The sequence below is a fragment of the Lytechinus variegatus genome, chromosome 5, assembly GCF_018143015.1.
Source record: "Lytechinus variegatus isolate NC3 chromosome 5, Lvar_3.0, whole genome shotgun sequence".
NCBI lineage: Eukaryota > Metazoa > Echinodermata > Echinoidea > Temnopleuroida > Toxopneustidae > Lytechinus > Lytechinus variegatus.
The window spans coordinates 4,156,930-4,182,947 of NC_054744.1; the positions used below are offsets into that span (position 1 = coordinate 4,156,930).

At 37.4% G+C, this 26,018-nt stretch overlaps 1 protein-coding gene across 1 annotated transcript in view; it reads right to left on the bottom strand.

The window, feature by feature from the left end:
• Window positions 1–3,654: 3,654 nt before the first annotated feature.
• LOC121415102 (adhesion G-protein coupled receptor V1-like) overlaps window positions 3,655–26,018 on the bottom strand; it is a 109,675-nt gene continuing 87,311 nt past the window's right edge. Inside the window, exons 78-98 of the mRNA XM_041608198.1 lie at window positions 25,477–25,635; window positions 24,976–25,166; window positions 23,811–23,951; window positions 23,046–23,198; window positions 22,264–22,559; window positions 21,187–21,388; window positions 18,284–18,390; window positions 17,568–17,684; window positions 16,954–17,061; window positions 16,120–16,359; window positions 15,556–15,712; window positions 14,985–15,152; window positions 13,831–13,953; window positions 12,550–12,654; window positions 11,606–11,722; window positions 10,646–10,727; window positions 9,687–9,816; window positions 8,947–9,104; window positions 7,681–7,802; window positions 6,929–7,180; window positions 3,655–5,251 (exon numbers count right to left, since the gene is read on the bottom strand). Of these exons, the coding sequence (XP_041464132.1) occupies window positions 4,817–5,251; window positions 6,929–7,180; window positions 7,681–7,802; window positions 8,947–9,104; window positions 9,687–9,816; window positions 10,646–10,727; window positions 11,606–11,722; window positions 12,550–12,654; window positions 13,831–13,953; window positions 14,985–15,152; window positions 15,556–15,712; window positions 16,120–16,359; window positions 16,954–17,061; window positions 17,568–17,684; window positions 18,284–18,390; window positions 21,187–21,388; window positions 22,264–22,559; window positions 23,046–23,198; window positions 23,811–23,951; window positions 24,976–25,166; window positions 25,477–25,635 (3,563 nt within the window). The 3' untranslated portion in view covers window positions 3,655–4,816. The remainder of the gene's footprint in view (window positions 5,252–6,928; window positions 7,181–7,680; window positions 7,803–8,946; window positions 9,105–9,686; window positions 9,817–10,645; window positions 10,728–11,605; window positions 11,723–12,549; window positions 12,655–13,830; window positions 13,954–14,984; window positions 15,153–15,555; window positions 15,713–16,119; window positions 16,360–16,953; window positions 17,062–17,567; window positions 17,685–18,283; window positions 18,391–21,186; window positions 21,389–22,263; window positions 22,560–23,045; window positions 23,199–23,810; window positions 23,952–24,975; window positions 25,167–25,476; window positions 25,636–26,018) is intronic.

A 26,018-nucleotide genomic window follows, 5' to 3' on the forward strand; every position in this document is an offset into this window, starting at 1 on the left:
ATGGAACAAACATATGCAACATTTTTTTCATAGGCTTCTGTGGTGTACCCTGGTGTAATTGTTCTGTAAAATGAAGGGAAGTGTCATGTGATATTGATAATGAAATTTAATGTGAAATGTAAGGGAAAAAATATCAAGGGAAATGTAAGGAACAAATATCAAGGGAAAACAATGTGATATTCATTATGAAATGTTATGTTCTATCAATTTTTTCAGTGTTTGCTAGTTTGATTTTCTCTTTTTCTTCGATTAGATTAAGAAAAATGCAAAATTTTAATGGAAAAATTATTTATGTCTGATAATTTTTTTCCCCATCACAGCTATTGGAAGCAAGCGTTTGAAACGGAAGGTGCATGGTAGCCAGAGTACCAATGACACATCAAGCCAAGATTCGGTTGTCACTTTAGAATGAGAGTTCCAAAGGTGCATGTACCATCTCTTGCCTATACATGTAGATGTCACAACGCGGACATGATCCTGGTGCCATTTCATAAAGCTGTATATAAGCTAGGAATGACTTTTAGAACGGCTGGTGATCCTTTCTTGTGGTAAATGATATTCACCATTAAATGTTCATCGGTGACTTTAGCACATAGGACTTAACTTACAGCTTTATGAAACACCCGAGCTGGTCGTAAGTTGAGGACGACTGGTGATCCTTTCTTGTGATAAATGGTATATTCATTAGCAATGGTTGAGTGCGTAAGAAAGGTTCACCAGTCATTCTTAAAGTCGCTCTTAACTTATGCACATCTTTATGAAACCCCCACCAGGTGTGTAAAATTATAGTTGGCCATGGTGACCTGGATATCTCAACACTTTTTCAACCATCTACGAGGAAATAAATACAAAATTGCAAAGAAGCAAGTCTCCTCTATGTACCTAGATGCATCTCACAATTGGAACAACCTTCCCTCAGGTTCGGTCGAGAGCACATCTGTAAACAGCTTCAAATCCAATTTTTTTTAATTTTGGAACTCAAGAAAAGAGACATTTGACCCAGATGAAAGTTTTGCTTGTCCATGTTCATATCCTGTACAGTGCCATTAAAACTATGTTCCAGAATTCTTCACGAGAAGTCAACAAGAGTCTACTAAGTCTAACTTTAAATGCCTACATCCAAGGCATGAAGTTCGCTGCCAATACCATAAGGTGACCACTATTGCCTGTAATCCAAGTTACGATAGCTCGGCGTGATAGCTCAGTTGGTAGAGCAGGTGTTTCGGACTCTGTTGACCCGGGTTCGATTACCAATTTGTGCGCTAGTGCCCTTTGGTAAGACATTTATCCTCATTACCAGGTCCCTCAGAGAGGACCTTAAGCCGTTGGTCCTCTGGTTGCTTGCTTACATTATTACATCATTTCATTCTGTGTAAATTTGTGTTTTTATAATTTAAATCTACTATTGACATAATCTATTACATGTAGTTTACCTCTATTTTGCTATCACTCTGTTTTTTTTATGCTTTATTAGCAATCAGGTGAAAGAATACCACCACCAAATTGGAGAGGTTTGAGATGACGTGAAAGCTTGGTAAAAAAACGATTGATAACTTTCAGTCAAAACTACAAGCACATACCCGACATTGTTTGCTTAATAGAATACTATGAAGTAAAATTGTATATCTGAAGCCAAAATTACTTTAAGCTAAGGAGGGGGAGCAAAGGAAAGAATATGAATCTGTCAGAGAAAGGGGAGAGGTATGAGAGCAAGTTGCATTTTGCTTATTTGTTCAAAATAGCCCATAACCTATTTTTTTTTTAAATTGACATTTTATGTAAGATTCAGGTGAAGTTATTATCAGTTCTAATCTCTCTTCGATAGGTATATGTATATTCTTGCATAAAATTATGTGAAGCGCATAGAGACCTTATGTATTATGCGCTATAAAAATGTAATTTATTATTGTCAAATGCCCCTCATAAAAAAGAGCACCCAAGAAGTCTTTGTCGAAATTGGTGATTCAAATCTGCAATTTTCATGAGCACCGAAACTGCTGTTTCGGTTCACTAATTTTCGACGAAGAGCAAAAACTCTTCAATACACTATTATACTCAAAACAAGGGTAATATGGAGTGAAGTAGATAGGATAGTATAACCATACAGCAGTGCTGGGCGGTACTTCAATACTTGTATGAATATTTTATAATAAAATGAAAATTTACTAATTTATGTTGATTAGATCACAGTAACGCGATGCCCCAAATATTGACAATTATGAATTTTTTTTTCATCACTTTTTTTAACCACAAATACTCCTGAGTACTGGTTTAATATTCAACCAACTCTAACTCAGAAATGCCCGGTTTTAATAATGAATTTTCATCATGATTTTTGCGATATAATCGACTAACATTGAATTCAAATATCAACCAGGACTACCCTCTACAGGCCTTCATGATCAAAATGAGTAGGGAGGCAGGTTCTGAATATCAATCAATACTACCTCTGAATTTAGTCATTGCTCCTAATAATAAGAAATAATCAAAATGGTCTAATTTAGGGCATTTTCCACCATGCCAATCATTTAATTTTGAGTAAATCTATTTTTTTTTCTAAATTCAGTGTTTTTGATTACACAGGCTTATTTTTGTAGGGTAGCAGAGACAGTATAAGGTATGAAAGGTTTTAATTTTGTGCAATAAATTATGAAATACGATTAAGGCAACAGGATGTTTTTAATTCAGTTGTATTGTTTTAATTTTCTCTAATATATAACTCACACAAGCAGCAAAATTTATAAGAATAGCACTTTGCGTATAAAGTAGAAATATATATAACATGATTGAACACACACACAATAGAAAATTCAAGGTACTTTAATGTCAAGGTGAAATATAGTATTCATAATAAATACCTCTGAGATTTATGGAGCCTATAAAGCATTTCCTTCTTGTATATAAAACATATTTATATAAATCAAGGTGTTGATAAATTAACCGTGTCTGTGAATTAATAATGCAAATGAAATATTCATTTAATTTTTTCTTTATGTATTCAAGTTGAGAATATAAAAATCATACAAAAAATAACAAGGTCGTAATATTTTTGAATTATTTCATTGAAACAGTTTTATGTGAAGTGGTGTCTCCACTTACTAACTATCTTAACCCTAACTAGGCCAGGCTATAATTACAGCAGGGAAGGGAATTACCAAACCCAAATTATTTTTTTCAACTTTTTGTTTTTTTCATGGGATATTTTCAATGATATAATTGGAAACATAGAATATGTTGAGTAACTTTAGAATGGTGTAGCAAATTTGGACAGTTTGTGACTCCGACTATATCAAAGGCCTAGTTAGGGTTAAGGCAATGTTAAATGTGTAGGAAAGAATTAACTATACTGCACACTCCTAGTTGTACGGTTGAGCCCTTGGAGCAAGGCAGCAATAATAGAGAAAAAAATGAAAGACATTTTATGAAAAGTACATTCAGCCATTCCTATTCTTAAATACTTCACTAAAAACTTACAACACGTCTTATTTTTATATTACAATAAATACATGTAGAACTCACAGCACATTTGGGATTTGTAGCTGTCGACAAACGTTTCTATTCTAAAATGGACAAAGCAAATGAATGTTGGGTTTTTATAATTATTTCAGCAAATGACTTTTAATAATCACTATTAACTCTGCCAAGTCACAGGGGCTCTCAAACGATTAGCGAGGATGCAAATTATAAGCCCAAAATTTATTTTCATGCATCAAAATGGTGCAAAATAATCGGAAGCCCTGCAGATAGTTTGTGGGGTTTGAATTGGAGTCACTTTTCATTCACGAGTACTTCTTCCAAACGAAAGACACTCGTTTCTTGCGTAAAGTATGAGTGTTAGACCTATTCATTTGCTTTCTTGCAAAACCTTCACAAACCCTGTGATATCGGTGCTTACGTTAGTTAAATTTCAACCAAGCCTGTGATTCCGGCCTGGGCAGAGCTGATATTATATGTACATAATCGCTGCACCACAATGAATTACACATCCGCTGATTCTAAGGCAAGAAAATGATTAAATACAAATACATTCCAATCCCCTGGAACAAGAGTGAAATACATCTTGAATACAATTAATTCAATAGCACGTCTGGCTTTTGAGAATATTCACTTCAGTACTGAGTAATTCAATTACAAAATCATTGATCAAGTAATAAATATGATGGTGCAGTATATTTAACATCACATACAGCCTACAAACACGAGAATTGGTATCTCTACTTTCTATTAAAAAAGGAAGAAAACATTTCATTCATGAATATATTAATCGCTTACTGTTTTCTATTTCTTTATTACAAAAGTAACTCTATGTTTCAAAACTTTCTTACAGTTATTCTATCAAAAATGGTTCATTGGAATTACATCTAACACATGGCAGTTCTTATTACACAAAACCTGAATGGATGACTTGTGGAGAGTTGCAAGAAAGTCGAGTAGCAACTAATTTGCAGCCGATCCTGATCGACTCAATCACAAAATTGATAGAAAGAGGCTTTCGATGCAACACCCCACAACAACTCTTTGCCCGCTTTGTTTGACAAGAGTCACGTACAGCAGACTGCCAGTTTCGACTCGAGTCACATTCTATTCACAATACACACAGAGTGCATTAAGTCTGTTGTTCATACACAATAGTGATGTGTGCATCGCTTTACTGTGTACACACAAAGCTTTTCTTTACAATAAGCCAATCAAAAGCTTTTGTGAGCTGAATTAGCATAGTCCATGCAAAACCCCTCTAAAGGTTGCACCTTGAAATTAATGTGGCACTGGAGTGATTCTGTCCCTGACGGGCAAAGAGTTTAACTAAGGGGGTAGATCATAAATGAGTATCGGCGATATTGATCCGTCTCATTTGATAATGATCTTCACTGTCGGGCGACACTCTTAATACCGGTGATATCTCATCCTGTTCCTTCCACGACTGATTCGGCGGGGAGCTGGAAGCCCTCGATCGCGGTCTCTCCTGCGAGGAATCCGCCAGTTGATAAGCCCCGCCCGTCTTGAGCGCGAAGATGAGATCGTCAAAGTCCTGCGACTCGGTGTCGTCGTCCTGCTCCATGATGGCGGGAGCTGGGGGTGGGGGAGGGACGGGTGGCGAGGGGTGGAGGCGGACCTGTGGGAGGGGTGGGGCAGCGGTAGGGAGGGCGTCTTGGAAGGGAGCGGGGGCGTAGAGGTTGCTCCCTTGTATAGATGGGGTCTTGGTGTTTAGGATGCTGTGGTGACTGTGTACAGAATGTCGATCCCACTCAAGCTGTAACAAAAAATTTGTGAATGATGTAAATGGTACAGATAATAATAGGCATTTATATAGCGCCATTTATCTAGAAAAATATTCTATTTTTGAGATGCGATGTTATTGTACAAATCATGTCATCTGTATGGATCGATGGCCAGAGTACCAACATATGAAAGCTTCCATCAGAGTATTATTTAAACATCATGTGCAAATCCAGTTATTTGGCCATTCATATTCGAACAGGTCATACAGATTTGTTTTTATTACCAATCACAATCTACATGTTCATTATTTTCTGTGCATCAATAATGAACCATGAATATTTCATGCAAATAATGCCTGAAATATGAAATAAATGTTGCAGTCTATCCAATCACAAAGTTACCCATAAATTACAAGATATCGTTCAGGCCTCGAACCCTAACCTATATCTTAGGCGAAATTAAGCCCAAGCAATTGTAGCGGGAGCAAAAAAAAATTCATATTTTTCAAATTACAAGGACCTATTATTAGGTGTCATATACCGTAAATCAAATAATGACTGTTCTTTTCAGTTGTGCAATGGACCGAACACTTCATTTTAGGTGAACAAGTGGAATGCCTCTGGCCGTCTCACCTGCATCACGCGGTTCAATATAGCAGCAGTGCTGACTTTGTTCAGCGATACATGGTTACTCTTATGTCAACTTTTTATGAACTAGACCAATAAACTTACAGAGATATGGTTATTCAACAAAAAACCCCAACATGGCCAAAGTTCATTGACCTTACATGACCTTGATCATGTGACCTGAAACTCGCACAGGATGTTCAGTGATACTTGATTACTCTTATGTACAAGTTTCATGAATCAGATCCATAAACTTTCAAAGTTATGATGGTAATTCAACAGATACACCCAGTTCGGCCAAAGTTCATTGACCTGTGACCTGAAACGCGCACAGGATGTTCAGAGATACTTGATTACCATAATGTCCAAGTTTCATGAACTAGGTCCATATATTTTCTAAGTTATGATGACATTTCAAAAACTTAACCTCAGGTTAAGATTTCGATGTTGATCCCTCCAACATGGTCTAAGTTCATTGACCCTAAATGACCTTTGACCTTGGTCATGTGACATGAAACTCTAATAGGATGTTCAGTAATACTTGATTAACCTTATGGCCAAGTTTTATTAACTAGGTCCATATACTTTCTAAGTTATGACGTCATTTCAAAAACTTAACCTCAGGTTAAGATTTGATGTTGACGCCGCCGCCGCCGTCGGAAAAGCGGCGCCTATAGTCTCACTCTGCTTCGCAGGTGAGACAAAAATGAAATGTATCCTTGCTTATTTCACCTCATGAAGTATTCTGTCCATTGCGCTCATAAATATTCATTATGGCCCGTATTCTGAACTAGGGTTTAATTTTAAACCCTGGTTTAACTATGGAAAGCCAACTGGGGCACCAATCCCTAACAGTACACATTCAATATATTAACTGATATGACACTGAAATTGTTCATAATTGTCTGGGAATGATAACTGAAGTATTTTTTTTTTTTCATTATGAAAGCAAAAGGAATCAAAGTAGTAAACATAAGAAATATTTCTTAACTTTTGGTTCCCCATAATTTTAGCACAGAGTTAGATCGTGGTCTAAGTTAAACCTGACTTCAGAATACGGGCCTATGTGTATACTACCCTACCTCTCCATGCTGGCTCATCTGACTCATAGCCCTATCGATCATCTGCTGAGCCTCCAGCTTGGTCAGGGTACCATTCTTGGACAAGGAGCCCTTCTCGTGGGGCAGGGCCACTAGATTCTGACTGGAGTAGGTGTGGCTATTGTCCAGGATCAGTCCAGTGTTGTCATAAGCATTCAGGGTGTAGTTCCCCTTGGAGGGGTGTCGGCAGAGTTGGTTACGTAGCACGGTGTAGAAGAAGAAGGCGTACAGACCCTGAGGGAATGAGGAAGGGTAAAGATATTCAAAACGCATAAATCAATCGTAGGATGAATCAGGAAGTTTTGTTACAGACCTCGGGACCTCCCATAAAACTTACCAAGGAAAATCTCTTCTTTTAACAAATGTTGTGGCCCTATTTAAAATCCAAAGCTGATATAAAACTACATGTAATAAGATGATTTATGGCCGTTATGAGTCGCCGATTATCAAATTGCCTGTTCAATGGTGCACTATATATTTCCTCGGCTTTAGCTCCAGTTGCGAAAGGCGCCAATTTGAAATTTACATATTCTCATGGATCTCAATTTAAAACAGCCAAGAATTTCTTATTGCTCATCCAATTTCTGTCACACTCTCACCCTTCTGTTTTACTCATTTTTTCTCCTCACACAACGTTTTATAACCAATGTTTGGATCCCCCCTCCTTTCATGGAATAACCCAGATGCAAATCATCACAATGTTGTAAGATGAATAGTACTGCATTGACACATACCTGTAGTATATTAAAGATGCAGAAGAGGATAAGTTGCCATAGTTGACTGTAGGCCATATGGAGACCTCCCCACAGCCAGGTAAATGCTATGAGTAACCAGAATACAAGCATCAGCTTGTATTCTGAAGAAAACGATAGAGAAAATAGAATAAATATGTCAATACATTAGAAAATGCAAAGGTTTTTCTAGCAAATGTACTACAGAAAATTACTTTGACACCAAAGGACATTTGATATACGTGGAGGAGAGCAAGGTACAGTAATATGAAATCTTTATACCCCACCAAATGAAGTTTGAACATGTATATGAATCAGTGTACGATCGATCGGACCGTTGTAGTTTGAACTACTTCCTCAAATTTAAGAGATTCTCAATAAATTTGGCGCACATTGGTCTTGAGGTAAAGATGTGTGAGACACATTTTTCAACATTTGTCAGAAATTGTGTTGCCATGGTAACCACATATTATGGCCGAAAATCCAGGAAAACTCATTGTGGATCAAACTACTTCCCGAGTGCTGATGAAAGTTGACAGAAATGTTCATCTGGGGTAAAGATATGCAATATTCATTTTCTCAATGTGTTGGAAAATGCATTACCATGGTACAGTAACAGCATAGGGCGAGGGTATTGATCGCCTTCAGTGATATTTCTAATTGTCTTTATCAACATCATCAACATCGTAGCCAAATCATTGTTGAAATCACTTTTATAAGCATGATCACAGTGACATTAACCCCCCTGCTCCTGTTTTTATGTTGTGTTATATCATAATCATCATTTCATTGTTGAAATTTCCATTACAAACATGATCTCAATGACGACCACTATTCCATCAAAGTTGTTTTGTTTGTCATATAATCATCATCATATCATTGTTAAAATCACCACCGATTACACCACCCAACCAAACTCTTGTTTTCATAATATCTCATATCATCATCATTATTTATACCTTAACCACTACCACCACCATTATCATCACCAACACCACCTCACCACCATCATCATCAAACACCACCTCACCACCATCATCATCACCAAACACCACCTCACCACCATCATCATCACCAAACACCACCTCACCACCATCATCATCACCAAACACCACCTCACCACCATCATCATCACCAAACACCACCTCACCACCATCATCATCACCAAACACCACCTCACCATCATCACCAAACACCACCTCACCACCATCATCATCAAACACCACCATCATCATCACCAAACACCACTTTCCTCCTGATAAGCCATACCTGTGGTGTTGTAGCTGCCCATGTAGACATCGTCGTATCGCTTCCACTGCGGTTTGACTTGGTAGGCCTGTATGACCACTACAAAGACACCAATCAGAGACAGGGCAGCGGGTGCCATGGCTGTAGCCAGAGCAGCATAGCCGTTGGGCATGAAACATCTGCAAGAAGATTCATAAACAAAACAATGAATTCATGAACCATCGAGTCTTGCCTGATTTTGTGATCAATGAAATATGCAATATGATATTTTGACCCCTAGATGACCTTTGACCTTATCATCCCCATGAACACACATGTGGTATTGCCCAAGTTTCATTAGTACCAATGCAGAAATAAAGAAATGAGAATATGTTGAATATAAACTTGAACTTTGACCTTATCATCCCCATGAACACACATGTGGTATTGCCCAAGTTTCATTAGTACCAATGCAGAAATAAAGAAATGAGAATATGTTGAACAAAAACTTGACCTTTTGACCCCCAGATGATCTTTGAGACCCATCATCCTCAACAGCACACATGTCGTATGACCCATGGATCATTTGTACACACAGTTGATGTAGAAATAAAGAAATGAAAGCAAGTTTTAAACAAGTGGAGCTTCTCTGGCAGTCTCACCTGCATGAAGCGATTCAATATAGAAGCAGTGCTGGCTTTGAAAACTACTAACTACTATATGATTACTCACAAATAACACCATTCATATAATGATGCAATACCAAGGAGGGATACACTTACATGTCTTCTTTGCCATTGACATCCCCATAGATTGCCTGAAGGGTACCCGATGACTTGTCTTGGAAGAAATCCCATCCTAAGCCGGCATATGCCACCACCACGTACACGACGATCACGAGAGCTGGCAGCGCTGTGGTGAGGAAATCAACATAAGATAATGGATGTTGGAATGTTTCAAAATTTACTTTTATTAGCAATTTTTAATTCTCCATCCAAGTTTGAATGGGTACCCGGTAGGATGTGTGGTACATTGATGGTTTCTATGACAGGGATTATAAAAATTACAATGTAAAGTTCTTAGAAATACAAACTATGAAGCGCAATATAAATGTCACTACATGTATTATAATTATTATTAATCAACTGTTAAGATAGTCTGCTCAATTTAAAAGAGTTTTCTTTTCTAACCAGGGGTGGATTCAATAGCAGGAGTTGAACCCCCCCCACATCTTTCATGACCATTCCACTGTACAAACTTTTTATGCTGCACTTATAAAGTCTCGAGCATCTTTTTAAGTCACATTTACAATGTCCAGGTACACAGTTTTGAAATAACGTAAGATATATTGTCTTGCACTTGTCGGATTCTAAATCGTTTCAAAACATGAATTTGTGTACAAAGTCAATGTAAATGGAATTTTTTTACCCTTTATAATATAATCATGCTTCAAAAAGATTCAGCAATAAATAAGGCACTCAAAAATGAGAAATACAACTATTAGGACTGCTAAAAAGAATAATTTACACCACAAATTAAAATCATATGTATTATCTATTTGGTGAAATAATTTTCATGCATAAGTTAATAAACATTTGAAAGAAATCAATAATACATCGCACACTACCAGTTCGAAATTTTTTGGAGGGCTCGGGGGGGGTGATTAACTCAAAGGTAAATACTTTTTTTAGATCAATAATAAAAAGCAATCGAAATAAAAGCGATGACCAAAATAACTTACCCCATCCAAGCACAAAGAAGAGTACATAGAACCGGTCTGTGTGTTCATCATTCAAAATGAATACCTTCCAGAAGTTCACAGACTGAAAATAAAATGAAAATTTTATATATCATCAGAAAGGAACAGAAAAATATAACATTTATTCTTGGTAACTAATAATTTATCCTAGAAAAACACTTCCAATAACCATCTCATACAAGTTTCATTTATGAAGAGATCAATTCATATCTAAGATTTAGACAAGAAAACAAGAATTTACAATCACTTCTAAAGATTCGTGTTCAAAATCTATAATCCTTGTGAATACCTGTTACAGTTTCTACAATGTGCAGCTGACATGTAAATTCATTCAATCTACACTATTTCGTCGTCTAGAGGACAATGCGCAACATGGAAATAATTTATTTTCCATCTTTTTAATTGTCCCCATTACTCTCTTATTCAAATGAAGTCTTTTAAGTTTCTATTTTATCTGTATGTTATCATGTTGCATGTATGGATTGGCTATGCCTATAGGGCAGGTACATGTATATTCTTAGTTATGTGCCATGGTCCTGGGTTGACTTCAATGTGAAAAAAGGGAACGTTTCATTGAATCACAATTTGTTTAAAATAACAATGTCGAATGACACATGTTCAGGGAGGAATCAAAGTTAGAGTCACATCATGAGGAGAAAATAAAAAATGTTTTTCATATTTTGCATAACAAACTAAAAAAAAGAAAAAGAGTGGGTGACGACATTGGTTCCCTCATTTGCAAAAGCTAAAAACTCCAAAACTTTCTTATTTTACCTACGAATTTGAGAGCACTTAATTTGACCTGAAAATTGGAAGCATACACGCATCCTATGTGCGTACTACACAAAAATGGGCAAACATGTACGTGTCTGTACATGTAGTCTGGGAATAGAATGAAATGGTAAATGAAGAATTAAAACATTAGACCAAGTGGGTATTCACCTGTATCAGCATCCACGTGAACTGAGAGAGGAAGAAGAAATGCATGACGACACCCAGAGCTGAACATCCTTGAACACCAACCCAACTACTGATGTATGCAGAGATTACAAAAACGATCTATAGAGAGGAAAAGAAGGGAATTGCAAGGAATTTTCTTTATTAATTAATAATCATGATAATAATAACAATAATGATAATAAAAATCATAATATCACTATTAATAACAGTAAGTATAATAATAATAATGTGATGAAACACTTATATAGGGAGACCGGGATTAGTTGGAACATTGGGTAAGTTGAAACATTGTAATTTTCTTTAACGACTGTAAAACAAATTTATGCAATATTGCCCCACAGTGTAGTATTATTGCATGGAGCGTTGTGGATCAGTCTTCGGACTTTGAAACAGAGGGTCGTGGGTTCGAATCCCAGCCATGGCGTAATTTCCTTCAGCAAGAAACTGATCCACAATGTGCTGCACTCAACCCAGGTGAGGTAAATGGGTACCGGTAGGAAGTAATTCCTTAAGAAGCTGTGTGCGCTATGAACGCCTAGCTTAGCCGGGTAATATAGGAGCGCCTAACAAGGTGGATATGTGCGCAATATAAATATCCTATATTATTATTATAATAATACAACACTGTTGTATTATTAATAGTAATAAATTGAGGGCAGTATTGCATAAATTTATTTCACTGGCTTTAAAGAAAATTACAATGTTTCAACTTACCCTATGTTCCAACTAACCCCAGTCTCCCCTAAGCGCTGCATACTACTCAATCCCTTTCATGTTCATTTCCAATCAAATTCTCTTCATCCCATCAGTCCTATTCAGGACTAATCACATACATGTAGAAAACCATACACCTCCTCTTCATTATCTTCAATGGTCTTTTTTTCTTTTTTTTTCTGAAAACCAAAATGATGAATGACATATCTCACCTGCAGTGCCATACATGAAAAGCAGAGGTGTAGTAGAAGCTTAGCAGCAAACATACACTGGACTGCACAGAACCAATGGGCTACCAGTGCCAGGAACATACCACCCTAGTAAAAAGAAAAAAAAATCATTTGAAAAACGAATGCAACATTTAATAAACGACCTGTAAAGTGTACCTGTAATCGAGTTTTTTTCATACATATATTATCAGATTTGTGCCCATCAAAATAAAAGACAATTGATTATTTTTTTCGATCCATATGAACAATAATAGTGTGAATCAAAGTTAAGTAATTTTTCAAATAAGACCTAGCAGAAATGCTAGCCTAAATCTATCAGTGTATCAATATGGTATACCCGTGTGATTACATAAGCCTCAGGATCAACCTTCAAAGCTGACCAATTCAAGGACATAAAAACTAAAGAAAACTAAAGCAAGTAAATAACGAATGCTGAAATTTAACTAATCGAAAGATGACTGTCTTGTAACTTAGTCATATGGTCCAACACACAATATCAGGGCCCCGTCTTACAAAGAGTTACGATTGATCCAATCAATCACAACTATGGACGGCCAGGAACATCAGCAATGTATTATTCATGTTTGTTCAAAATATTTTCTAACTATGATGTATATTCCTGCATTCATTGTTTTCTCGAAAATTCAATGTGCTTCTATTGTTTACAAAGGACATTGTACAAATTTCCTATAGAAAAAAATTATGACATAGATGGATTTCCATAGAGTTACATTGATTGGATCAATCGTAACTCTTCGTAAGACGGGGCCCTGGTCTTCTGGCATGAGACGACAATTATATTCCTACTTCTTTTCATCACCAGCAGAGGATGCTGGAACTGGCGTTGGCATTGAAAACTTCCAAGGGGCCTGTTACATAAAGAGTTCATATCAGAAGCATGGATTTGGGGACTTACGATTGATCTTCTGATGTTAATGCAGGGCCGTCACCAGCTTTTTTCTAGGGGGGGTGCTTTTTATGAAAAAAAAAACACAAAAACAACGTATTAACTCAATTTCATGCAGTTATATAGCCCGCCGGCCAGATCTTTTTCAAAAGAGCCCTCAAGTATCCCTACCCCCCCCTCCGGTTTTTTTTTTTTTATTTCATTTTATTTTTTTTGGTTCTGAAGGGGGGTGCGTTCGCACCCCCCTGGCGACAGCCCTGTAATGTGTGTGTTTACACTTATTTCTGCCACAGGTCCCCAAAATATTTTTAGTGCATAATTACACCACGACTAGAAACATTTTCAATAGTACTCACAATGCAGATGAAGCAGGACGCATAGACGTATTGGTTGTATCCAATCAGGTTGTCTGTCTGAGCCTGGACTGCGTACTCTGAGAGATGATTGCAGGAACATTCAACAAAGTCACCACCATCAGACTAGATAGAAAGGATGAGTTGATAGTCGGACATGTTTACGAGATGAAAATATTCAATCAGGATATAAATGGAATCTATGTAATGGTACAAATAATAATAATAATAATAGCGGCACATTTACCCAGGGTAGCCACTTCAGTTCCGAAAACTTATCCCAGTGGGCCCTGCTATTATTACCCCGGCTTTAGCATGGCTACCTTGATCGGGCGCTCAAGCATTCAAGGAATTTCTTCCTACCGGGTACCAATTCACCTCACCTGGTGAGGTGACAGAAAATAGACTAGAATTACTTTCACATTGTGTATTGATAAAATCTATGTCATTATACTTATTTCTTTGTTATGCAAATAAATAGGAGAGTACACCATCATTGAATAGATTTTGCCCCCCCCCCAAAAAAAAAATGAATAAAAATAAAGCTACATGTAATCATTCATACAACAATTTAAGTTTCTACAAAGTTCTGTTGCTGCCTGTTTCTCTATAAAAAATCAGATCTTGGAGATGGTCCGAAATAAAACTCGAAAATCTGACTTCACTTGGAAAAGTGTTTTAATCAGACTAATACCAACTACCACTTTCAAAAATTCTCTGAAAACCTGGTTATTCACACAAGCTTTTAAGTAATCAAAATTCTTCCTTCTTTTTAGTAGATTTCCCTTTCTTTTTATTGCGCCATGAGCATCTTTTTATGGTGGATACCGGCGCATTACAAATGTTCATATCATTATGATATTAGGCATTTATACAGCACCATCTCCCTGGAAATAATCTATTCCGAGATGCATTGTTTTTATTATTACCCCAGCTGTAGCTTGAGCTGCCTTTCAGTGCTTGGTGCATTCAGGGAATTAATCCCATGGTACCCATTCACCTCACCTGGGTTGAGTGAAGCACAATGTGGGTAAATTTCTTGCTGAAAGAAAACATGTCATGACCGGGATTCAAACCCACGTCCCCCTGATTGAAAGACGAGAGTCGCAACCACTAGACCACGGCACATTGTGATTATGGGCAATGTGTAAACTTACCACTACACTGCAGAAGCTGGTTAGCCACTGACGTGAAGGACCGTTGTACAGGATACACGATGCTCCAAGGGGGGTGACCCTAGAGCCGCCAGTGGAGATGCGGTATTGGACCGGTGTCAACAGGTTGGTGAAATTCATCTCTGCTCCCCTGATACCCACAGACAAGACCTGAAGAAAGAAAGTTGGAAAGATTGAGGATGTGAATACATTTAGTCTGGGTATTGATGATGATGAGGACAACAACAACGATGATACTGATGATGATGATGATAATAATGGTGGTGGTGATGATGATGGGAATGATGATGGTGGTGATGATGATGATCATGATGATCATCATCATGAGGATGATGGTGATGGAGATGATGATAACGAAATGACAATTGATAAAAATAACATGTATTAATATAATTTGTATTAGTAGAAGGCCAGTTTATACAAGTAGTTGTGCTTTATTTGACCCCCCACATGAAAAATATCTTTTAACATCAAACTTGTATATACAGGTTTATAATATATATATATTTTTTTAAATAAAGTTGAATTTGAATAAAAAAAAGATATAATTTACCTGTTCATTCAGTGTTTCCAAGCCATCGTTGCCATGGAACCATTGTTGACTGTTGTACTCAATAAAGTGCACATCCTCACACTTGGGGTCACTGGAACTCTTTCCATGAAGCTCCGCATTCAATAGATCAGTAGGTAGAGTGAAGAAGTTATTCTCCCTGAGGAAAAGATGTGATCAAGAAATCATGCAGATGTTAAGAAGGCAACGTTAAGACTGACCATACATGTACAGTATTTCTGTTTACCTATTAATTAATTTATTCATTAATTTATTCATTCGTTTGTTCGTTCATTTATTCATTTAACCCTTTCTTTGTTCATTCATTCATTCTTCATTTATTTGATATTTCTTAATTCATTTCTTTGTTTATTTATTCATGTATTCATTCACTCATTGTCTGACTGACTCACTCAAATGTACTTATTCATTTATTTATATACTTACTCATTCATCTATTCATTTTTATTTCATTCATTCATTTGTTCACTTTTTTATTGATTTATATATTTCACTTTTATAGAAATAAACAGAGAGAGAGAGCAGAGACCATAAAATACAACTTACTTCCCATCGAATCTATGCCCATTGACCGTATCGGGGAGCCACCTTGCCACCTCCAGCTTAGCGAGATCACACTCCATAATCCTCGGTTCCATGGTCTCGCACTCTGATCCTGTCACGAGGGTGTAGGAGAACGCCGTGAAGGATTCTGCCAAGGCATAGACGCCACGGCTGTCCGACCTGGTGGGCATCATCAAGGTGCAGTAGAGACTCATCATCTGGTTCTGAATGTCATTTGGCAACCTGTCAGTTGAAAACAAAGTAGAAGTAGTAGTAGTATTAGTATAAGTAGTACTAGTACATTTAGTGGTGGTAGTAGTAGTAGCAGTAGTACATGTAGTAGTAGTACATGTAGTAGAAATAGTAGTAGTAGTAGTAGAAGTAGTACATGTAGTAGTAGTAGCAGCTGCAGCAACAGCAGTAGTAGTAGTAGCAATAGTAGTCGTAGTAGCAGTAATTCCAGTAGTAGAAGTAGTAGTAGTAGTAGCAGCAGTAGCAGTAGCAGCAGCAGCAGCAGCAGTAGTAGTGACAATAATAAGAATAACATTATAATAATAGCCAAACTTTATAATCAATTGGAGAAATGGAGAAACGTTCATGTCAAGGTTCCAAGAATATCTTGATATTGATTTTCACTACAAACAGCTAATCAGATACACATACTTTGGTAGCTTATAGGATATCCCCACCCGGCCCCCCCCCCCCCCCTTAAAAAAAAAATCTTCAGGAAAAACTGCGTAGGTTGCTGACTAAGACCGTCCTCATATGTCGTCTGTCATGTCTAGCAAAACATTGATGTACAATCTATGGAGCTTTCAGTCAGAATGTTCCACTTACCGCCTCTTATAACCTTCTGCCACGATGCTGTTAAGACTGTCAGTTACCAAGGCAAGCTGGTTGCTGCTTAGATCCAGCCTCACATGGTCCGATAGACTCTGTAAAACACTGCAAGTCAGAAAGAAACATTGAATACATGTTCATGTTGCAGTTATCTTTATATCACTGACTTACACTTAATATCCATTACTCACAAGTAATATGCTCATTAATATGAAGGTATGTCCTCCATGGGTGCCAATACATTTTTTTTTATTTTATTTTTTTTGGTTTTAACAATTGAACATTTCACACAAATAGTGTTTGAAATTTTGAAAGCAAATCGATCTTTAACATCAGAAAATGAGAACGCAGTAATTCCTGTTTCTTGGCAAAATGTTATAGCATAAATGATCTAAAATTATTTTTTTCATATATCTGTAAGTCAATCACTCAACAAAAAGACAACTACTTGCAATCATTCATTCATATGAATATATGAAAAAATTAACAAAGTATTCACTTGATCAGGGTATAAAAAGACGAGTAAATTAACAATCCATCCATCCAATTTGTTCATTCATTCATCCATCCATCCTTCCATTCATTCCTTTGTATGAATATTATCTACTTACTTGTAAATACCAGAGTTGCCAGTGTCGGTCAGTGCGGAGTACCAGGTATCCCAAAGCTCGGACGTGGTCATATCTTCACTAATGACCACATCAGCTATACCATAAGTGCTTTCCACACTAACAAGAGGAAAGGACAAAACAATGTGCGATGTTTGAAAAACACAGGTGTATTTCACTTGTTACACATTTTAATAATAATAATAATATGCATTTATATAGCACAAAATCTATTTCTACGGTACCAAAGTAATATCCCCACATTGTAAAAGCCATAAAACAAATAACTCAATTCAAGTTTCTATTGCCTTTAAGAAAAACAATCCTTCACCACATGTCAATAGGTTTGCTTGGTAGAACACTTAATATAGAGATTTTTTTAGTTACATGTAAGTCCTTCAGTTTGTACGCCCTTGCATTATGTTCGTTGGGTTGTTTAATCAAATGGTATGACGGAATATGGTTCCAACATAAAACAAAAGAAAAAAAAACATTCAACTACTGATCTTAAAAGATTTTTCAGCATTGACAAATATATATAGAACTTTGAATAACCCACTGGGGTGAATTCCAGTACAGTGTTGGTGTTTGTGTAACACGTATGTCAAGAGCTAGGACCAGAATGCTGTACTGAAATCCAAGTAGACAGAAATAAACAAAAGAAGAGGGGAGGGGAAAAGCAAAAAAAGCAACAACAAAAAAGATGCTGAAGGACTAACCTTGCTCCATTATTAGCTGTGATAAGCCTGACTTGGAACTGCTTGGGGAAGTTCTCTGACGAGGGTGGGTTGTCGGGTGTCAGCGTGATGGTGATCGTCAGACGACGCTGTTTCAAGGGGGATAAACGGAGAAAATCATCATTAAGGTAATTTTTGTTTAAACATTTGATGTGCACTGAGTCGAGGGCATTCTTTCTCCATCCCCTCTCGATCTATCTCTTCCCTCTATCTCTCCTTTTCTTTTTCTCTCCTGCTAGCGCTTCCTTCTTTTCTTTGGGTGTGTGCTGGGGTGATTGAGTGTGTATGAGGCATGTTTTCTTTTTATCTGCTTTACACTTTAATAATTTAAGATAAGTTTTGTTTTTTTCGATTATTGTACAGGGCCTCATCCCCCAAGCTATACATGCTCTTCTTGGGACCCTTCCAATTTCTATTCATGAATTTTGTATGTATTCATTTTGATTGAGTTTTTAATGGAAAATAAATGAACTGTATAACTCTATGACAAGGTCCAAAAAAAATTCCAATCACAGACAAAATGCTGTTTAAAGGGGGAAAAAGGGAGAAATCATCACTAAAACAAGAAAGAAGCATTTCTTACTTTTTTACATTATTTACTTCAAGATTGGATAAAAATATGAATTTGATTGATCCTATTATAATAATAATACCAACATGCTTATATAGCGCATATCACTGCCAAATGCGTCCCTTTGAGCTTAATTAGATATTATTACCCTGGCTTTAGCCTCGCAGCCTTTTACAGCGCGATGGCATTTCAAGGAATAAATTCCTGCCAGGTACCCATTTACCTCACCTGGGTCGAGTGCAGCACAATGTGGATGAATTTCTTGCCGCATGAAATGACGCCATATTATCAAAGGAATCACACCAGGCTAAAAAATTATTTCTTTATTTTCAGAGGTTACATTTCACAACTTACAAGTACTGCCTAAATCTACAACACTGGATAGGCTTTAAAATTGCAATGAATAGGCATATCCTGGGGTGGTATTCTGGAACACTGTCATAACTTTTGTCATATCTCTCCGAGATGTGACATCGCTATGATTGTCACAAATCGGTATTCTGAACATTGTCTTTTCCCTGTCATATCTCTCAAAGTTCCCGCCCATCTTTTCGGAAGCAATCCAATCAAAATCATCGTTAGTTCCCAGTGGGAGCCCTTCTAGCCAATAGGAAGGCCCCGTTACAGGTAGGGCGTATCCCCACTGCAGTTGCTGGCATCGCGCAACTACGCGAATATTGATGCGCTTAATTACAAAGAGAGACAGGGAGCTGTGAAGGATTTTAGAGGAGAAGTAGAAAAAGAAGGATAAACAGAGAAAAAGAGGAGGAATTAATATGTAGGGCCTAACTAATTGTAGCATGAAAAAATAATTTTGAAAATTGTCATGGATGATGAGTGAAACTACTACCACAATCTAATCTAAATAATATCATTATATGCTTGACATTCAGTCGGCAGGGTATCGGAATATTTGGTACTAAAAGATATGACAAAATCTATGACTGCTACCCCCTGTCATAACTTTTGTCATATCTTTTGCTTGAATAAAAGAATTATGCGCATTGAAAGCCGCGTGATTTTGGTGCGCGCTAAAGAGAAGAGACGAAATTTATGACAATTTTTGTGACAAAAGTTATGACATCCACCAGAATACCGATTTTGTCATATCCCTGAGATAAGATAAAATACAGAGATAAGACAATGTTCAGAATACCGCCCCAGGGCTCCATTTTTTAGCTTCCAAGGCTGTTTTGAGCATTTCGAGTCTAAATTGCCCCCAGCCCCAGAGTAATTTTTTTATCCCTGAATCACACATACCAAGTACTTCATTCAACTTCTCTATTCAAGAGCAAAGACCATGGTGAAGGTCCAAAGGAAAAGCTCTGTGGCCCTCCATGTCCATTATAACTCAACAAAGGGCCACGCCTGCTGCGGTAGTAGGTAACTAGAGGTTACTGATTAAATTCACCAAATGATAATATTGTTACCTGCCCAGGGGCCAGAACAAAAAAGCGTAGCGATCGTCTTAGAACATTTTTTAATGATTGATTACATGGTACAATCAAGCATACGATTAACCTTTTTGTTACGGGACCCTGGGCCCCAATTCAAAAAATATTTTTTGCTCTGATAGCAAATCTTGCTGGAATTTATCAACTACCATGACAACAAGGAAATGCTGATTGGTTCTTCCAATGAAAGTTGACGTTCCAGCAATATCTGTCATCGTAGCCACTTTTTTTTATGTCATAGGGCCCTGGGTCCCGTAACACAAAGGTTGGCGATCAACCATGCGCTTGATTTTTACGATTGATTATAAATTGAAGTCAATGCAATCAATCGCTAAAAGAAATTCTACAATATCAGAGACTTTTGTAAAGAATTTGTGTATCCAATTTCAGAGATTTTGGGAGACCAATTTCTTTTGCTAACATTTGCTGCAAAAGGATTAGCTTGATGGCAGATTCCTCATGAAAAATTACCCCTTTTCACCATCTATTTAAAAATCCACCAGTCTACTTTTGTTTTAATAAGAATTTTTGTTGTCATCCACACACAAAACAAATGGGCTTCAGACCTCAGTGAGACAAAATTCTCAGTGGAAAAATGCTTTTGTTGATGTTGTTTCTTTATTCTTTTGCAAAGCAAGTCTCCCGTATTGGCCGTGCGCCTCTACTGAAAGTAGAGGGGTAAGCTCTACACTCCTCAGTACCCCCCTTATGGTAGGTCAAAGGGCCGTATCCACTATGGTGGTAGCTGAATGACTAAAATGGTGTTTAAAAAATGATTTTTTTTTTATCAGAGGGCCGCATCCAATGTAGTGGCACCTACATGAAGCTTATCATTAACAGACAATATATCGGGTTCTTACCTGTCCAGGAGCAAAGACCAAGGTAGAGGCCTGCGAGGTAAACTCTGCACCCCCAATGGCTGGATAGATCGTCACACCCGCTGTGGTGGTAGGCGACTGGAGCTGACCGGTGGACCAACTGACCCTAACGGTCTTGGATGTCCCTCCGACCCTCTCAACGGTCAGGCTGACCTCGACAGGAGAGGTGTCAACACTCACAAGCCTTTATAAAACAAATATTGATGAAAGGTTATCTTGAAATTCCACATGTAATGAGAGAGGAGCCAAATTAATTGCCATCTTTGATGTGTAGGGAGTTCTTTCTTTTTTCAGGTTCATCATAAAGAGAATATGTACATGTATGATACAGTGATGGCATATTTTAACAGAATATAAGTTACACATCATAGATTGCTATCTTGATAGTCGCATCAACAATAATAAACTACGGATAAATCAAAATTTTATCTATGCTTCCTTTTTTCAAGAAGTGCACATCGGAGCTAATATATGTTATCCTACAAGGTGTTTGGCTAAGATTGAGGAGCCTGAATGTGTCTTTGGTTTCTTTTAAGAATCGTGACTATCATCATCGTCATTGTCATTGTCGGCATCAGCAACATCATTTCCTTCTTTATCACCATCATCATCATCGTCATCATTATCACCATCGCCATCATAATCGTTGTTGTCATTATCATAACCACCAGCATCATCATCTTGTTGTAATCGAAGAGGGAGAGAAAATTGGGGCGGGGATCCTTCAGCTGCCTGTCCTCATTCTAGTCCAATTCCCTTTTTTGGCTTCTGTTCTCCTTTTCTTCAGGGCGGTCTTATTTTGTTTCTATCTCGGCGCTTCCCTCTTGAAAACTTTTAGATAATTATAATCTTATATCTGCCTCTTTCTTATTGCAATATTTCATGATTTTATTTTTTTTTCACCATGCTAATCATTTGTAAATATTATGATTTATTTCAATAAAAACTTTTAAAAAAATCTTGTAATCGACATCATCATCATCATCAAAACCACCATGACGAACATAATGCATGTACTGTTGCAGTAAAAATATCAAGAATCCAAGTAAGTCATATTACCTTGATTCTCGAGAGAACTGCAGAAGTCCATTGGGGAAGTCACTATCAGCCATGGTGACGTTGGCAAACAACCTGGAGCTGGCAGCCAGGACAGCGCCCTCTCCCACTCCTGTCAGCTCAACCAGGAAGGACTGGGCAAACTCGGGATCCTCGTCATCCACGAGGGTGATGGGGAGGGAACAGTAGCGCATGCCGCCCTCGCAGGTGACCTCACCCACGACCTTTTCCAGCTGAGCAGAGAGGTCACGGTTACTTGCAACATCCTCCGATTGGCTGTACATGGCTCGCCAGTCGACCTGTAGGTCAGGGATTGAACATGTAGCTTTAAATCTACAGTGCACTACAAAGGTTAAAGGTTAAACTAAATGTCAAGAAAATAATGAAATCAGTCAAACATGTACTATATGAGTTAATGCAAAAATCAGACAGAGAATAAAATTCAGAGTAATCATAACCCCAAGGGTTTTTATGAATGAAAATTTTTCCCATGAGCTACATGTATAACAATTTTTTAGATTTACTTGTATGGTATGTTATCGATTGATGATTAAATAGTGGAAGCAATTTAAGGATGGAAAGTGTAAACATCATTTAAGAGAAACATACATGTAAACCAAACCAAATGTGTTGATTTCCGGTCTACACAAATGCATAACACAGCATTTGAGTTCTTTTTACAGAGGAAACTTGGTCTCAAATATGACAGCATTAAAAATAATTTTAGAGCAATTTGGAGGGAAATACAAATAAGAAATCAACACAAAGATTAAAAAGAAACTCACTGTGACATTTTCAAAGAAAGCTTCTCCACGATCCAGAGTAAGTGTCACAACAGGGTTCACGTCCTCGTAGACGGTGACGTAAAGCGAGATGTCACTGAATCCTATGATGCCATTGTAATTGTCGTTGCCGGCGATTATCACTTCAGTAAATCCCTGTCAACGGCAAAAATAAATATAAATAGATTTAAAAGTCAAGATAAATGAAAGCTGAAATAGCAATTCAGCTGTCAAAACAGCACTACTTGAGCCCTTCAGAATGGGGGCCTGTTTAACAAATATCTGAGTATGATAAATAATAAGTTCTACATGTTTCTCTAACAATACCACAAGTGTAACACAGCAACTGCTGCATGATGCCTGCCTATGAAAAAAAATCATAGGCAGGCCAGGTGGGATTCGAACCCACAACCTCTGGATTACTAGACCAGTGTCATAACCACAAGACCGCCGAAGTGCCCTTAGTGATCTGGGTTCAAGCTACATGTACATGTATCCCAAGCTATCCCAGGTTAAGTACATGTATGACTTCAAGTCAAATTAAACAACAATGCACAAATATATTGCACAATTCATTGTGTAAATTACACATCTCCTGCATGATAAGATCTTCTGAATTGGACTGCATTCAGGGACCTCTTTCTCAAAAACTCTCATAAGTCTAAGTCCACAGAAATCACTTATGAACTTGTGCTTCAGTATTCTACAAACTTAGGTTTATGATGGCTTCTGGAAACCAACCCCAGAATACAGGTCATATAGTTTTACCTTCAATCCCCCGTCACTGTCCCCCTGAGCGATGCGTGCCCCGCCCTCGGGTTGGCTAAGATAGATGAAGAAGACTTCATCTGGTTCTGGGACGTCATCACTGTTGACTGTCAGGTATATACTTGTGCTTGTCTCTCCTTCCTAATTAATAGCGAATGAAAAGTGAACGATGTTGGTTTACGCTAAATTCAAAGCATTTTTAATAACATAAAATTTTACTGGGTATGTACTCTCTTCAAAATATTCAATGCCAAGTCTACAGAGTCATATTTATTCCCATCATGTTTTGAATAATGACCCCCTGTGTATTAATTCCCTCATCATCAATGTCATCATTATCCTCATCGCCATCAGCGTCATCATCACCACCACCACCATCACTACCATCATCATCATCATCATCATCATCAATGTCATCATCATCATCATCAATGTCATCATCATCATCACCACCATCGTCAGTAATTATCACCATCATCACAACCACCCCCATCACTACCATGATCGTCATCACCATCATCATATTGGAAACGGTCACATTTTCACGTAAATTCATAAACCATTAAAAGGGAATCAAAATTTAGCAACATTGGTATAATACATGTCCTCAATCAAATTGTCAGATCCAATATATCAAATAGCGAGTGAAGAAACATGAAAACAAACAAAATATTTCAAAACTTTATTTTTTATAGTAACCAGCAAACAAACCTCTAGTCAGGTTAGAATAGAAATTCAATTTTTCTAAATCTACTTAAGTTTCAATTTTTCTAAATCTACTTAAGTTAACAGTTTCTCTTACTAATAAATGCAAATCAGAAGGAAATCGACACTTCAACTTTCCTCCGGAACAATTTCTCCCCAATCTCTGTCTCTCTGTATTGTGCTGCCTTAATCTACCACTTTTTAACCCCCCCTTTCTGCCTCTCGTACTACCTCCACTCCCATTTCCCACCTTGTTTTTCTGTGTCTTTGTGTCTTCCTGTCTTTATGTGCATTTCTCTTCCTACATTCTCCCTTTCTCTGTCTGTGTATCTACCTGTCTGTCACTCTCTCTCGCTCTCAACATCAGTCAAGAGTCAGCACACTTCACTCTCAGACTAGTAAACTTTTCCGTCTCTTCATCTTTTTGAATCAGCATAAACACCCTTTGTCCTCTACTCACATTCAATATCAATTCTTCCTCCAGAAGTTGGTAATCAGCATCAACCTCGGCAAGTTTCTGTCCCTGCGCGTTAGCCAAGGCCTCCTCAATCGTATTTGACCTGTTGGAGACTTGACCAACGAGGGAGCCCTGCCAAGACTCGCCACCGCCAACGGTTCGAGCTCTGACACGGATGGTTCCATATGAGCCTCCTAAACAAGACAAAGGGTTTGTGTAAATGATTATTAAGAATATCAATAATAAATTATATGTATAAGGACTATACTGGTTTTAAGTTGAGTCACCTAAAAAAAATTTCTTGGGGGAAACTAGTTACATTAGTAAGCGGAAAAATTTGAATAATTTAGAAAAATAATAGACAAAATATTAGTATTATGGTTGATTATACAGAATTGGCTGTGTCATGCAATATCTGAATAGGGCTTTAATGGTAGCTTGAAATTAACTTTTCCGTTGGTTTTTTTTTTCAAATCTAAAGTTGTATTTTTTCAACAAACTAACCTGTTCTTTGGACGGTAAATGTGAGCGTCTTGCTGGCATCTTCAGCTTCAATCGTTACCATGGTAACAGGGACAATGCTTAATACGCCGTACGGGTCGTTACTACCCTCTATGGTGACCTCGGCCGTCGAGTAGATAGAGCTGAGCTTGGGACTGGGACCTGGAAGGAAAAATGCAAAATGAAATCTGGATCATCCATCAATGCTATCATCATCCTTTTACTCATTACGTGTCAGGAAAAATGGACAGAAATAAATGTCATATCCGTCAAAATATCACGTACATGACTGTTCATTTTCCTATTAAAGTGCAACTACAAACTATACTACATGGGCATTTACATTCAAATGATTTGTTCCAAACTTTGACGAATGCAGAAAACCAATCAATATAATTATTTCAATAAAATCAAAAGGGAGAATTTTCCAACAAAGGACCTTAATTTTTTTTTTTCATGAATGAGGTGTTGAAGCTTGATTAGATCTGGCTTAACAGCATTTAAAAACTGTGATCCATTTAAATAATTACTATATATAATCTTTA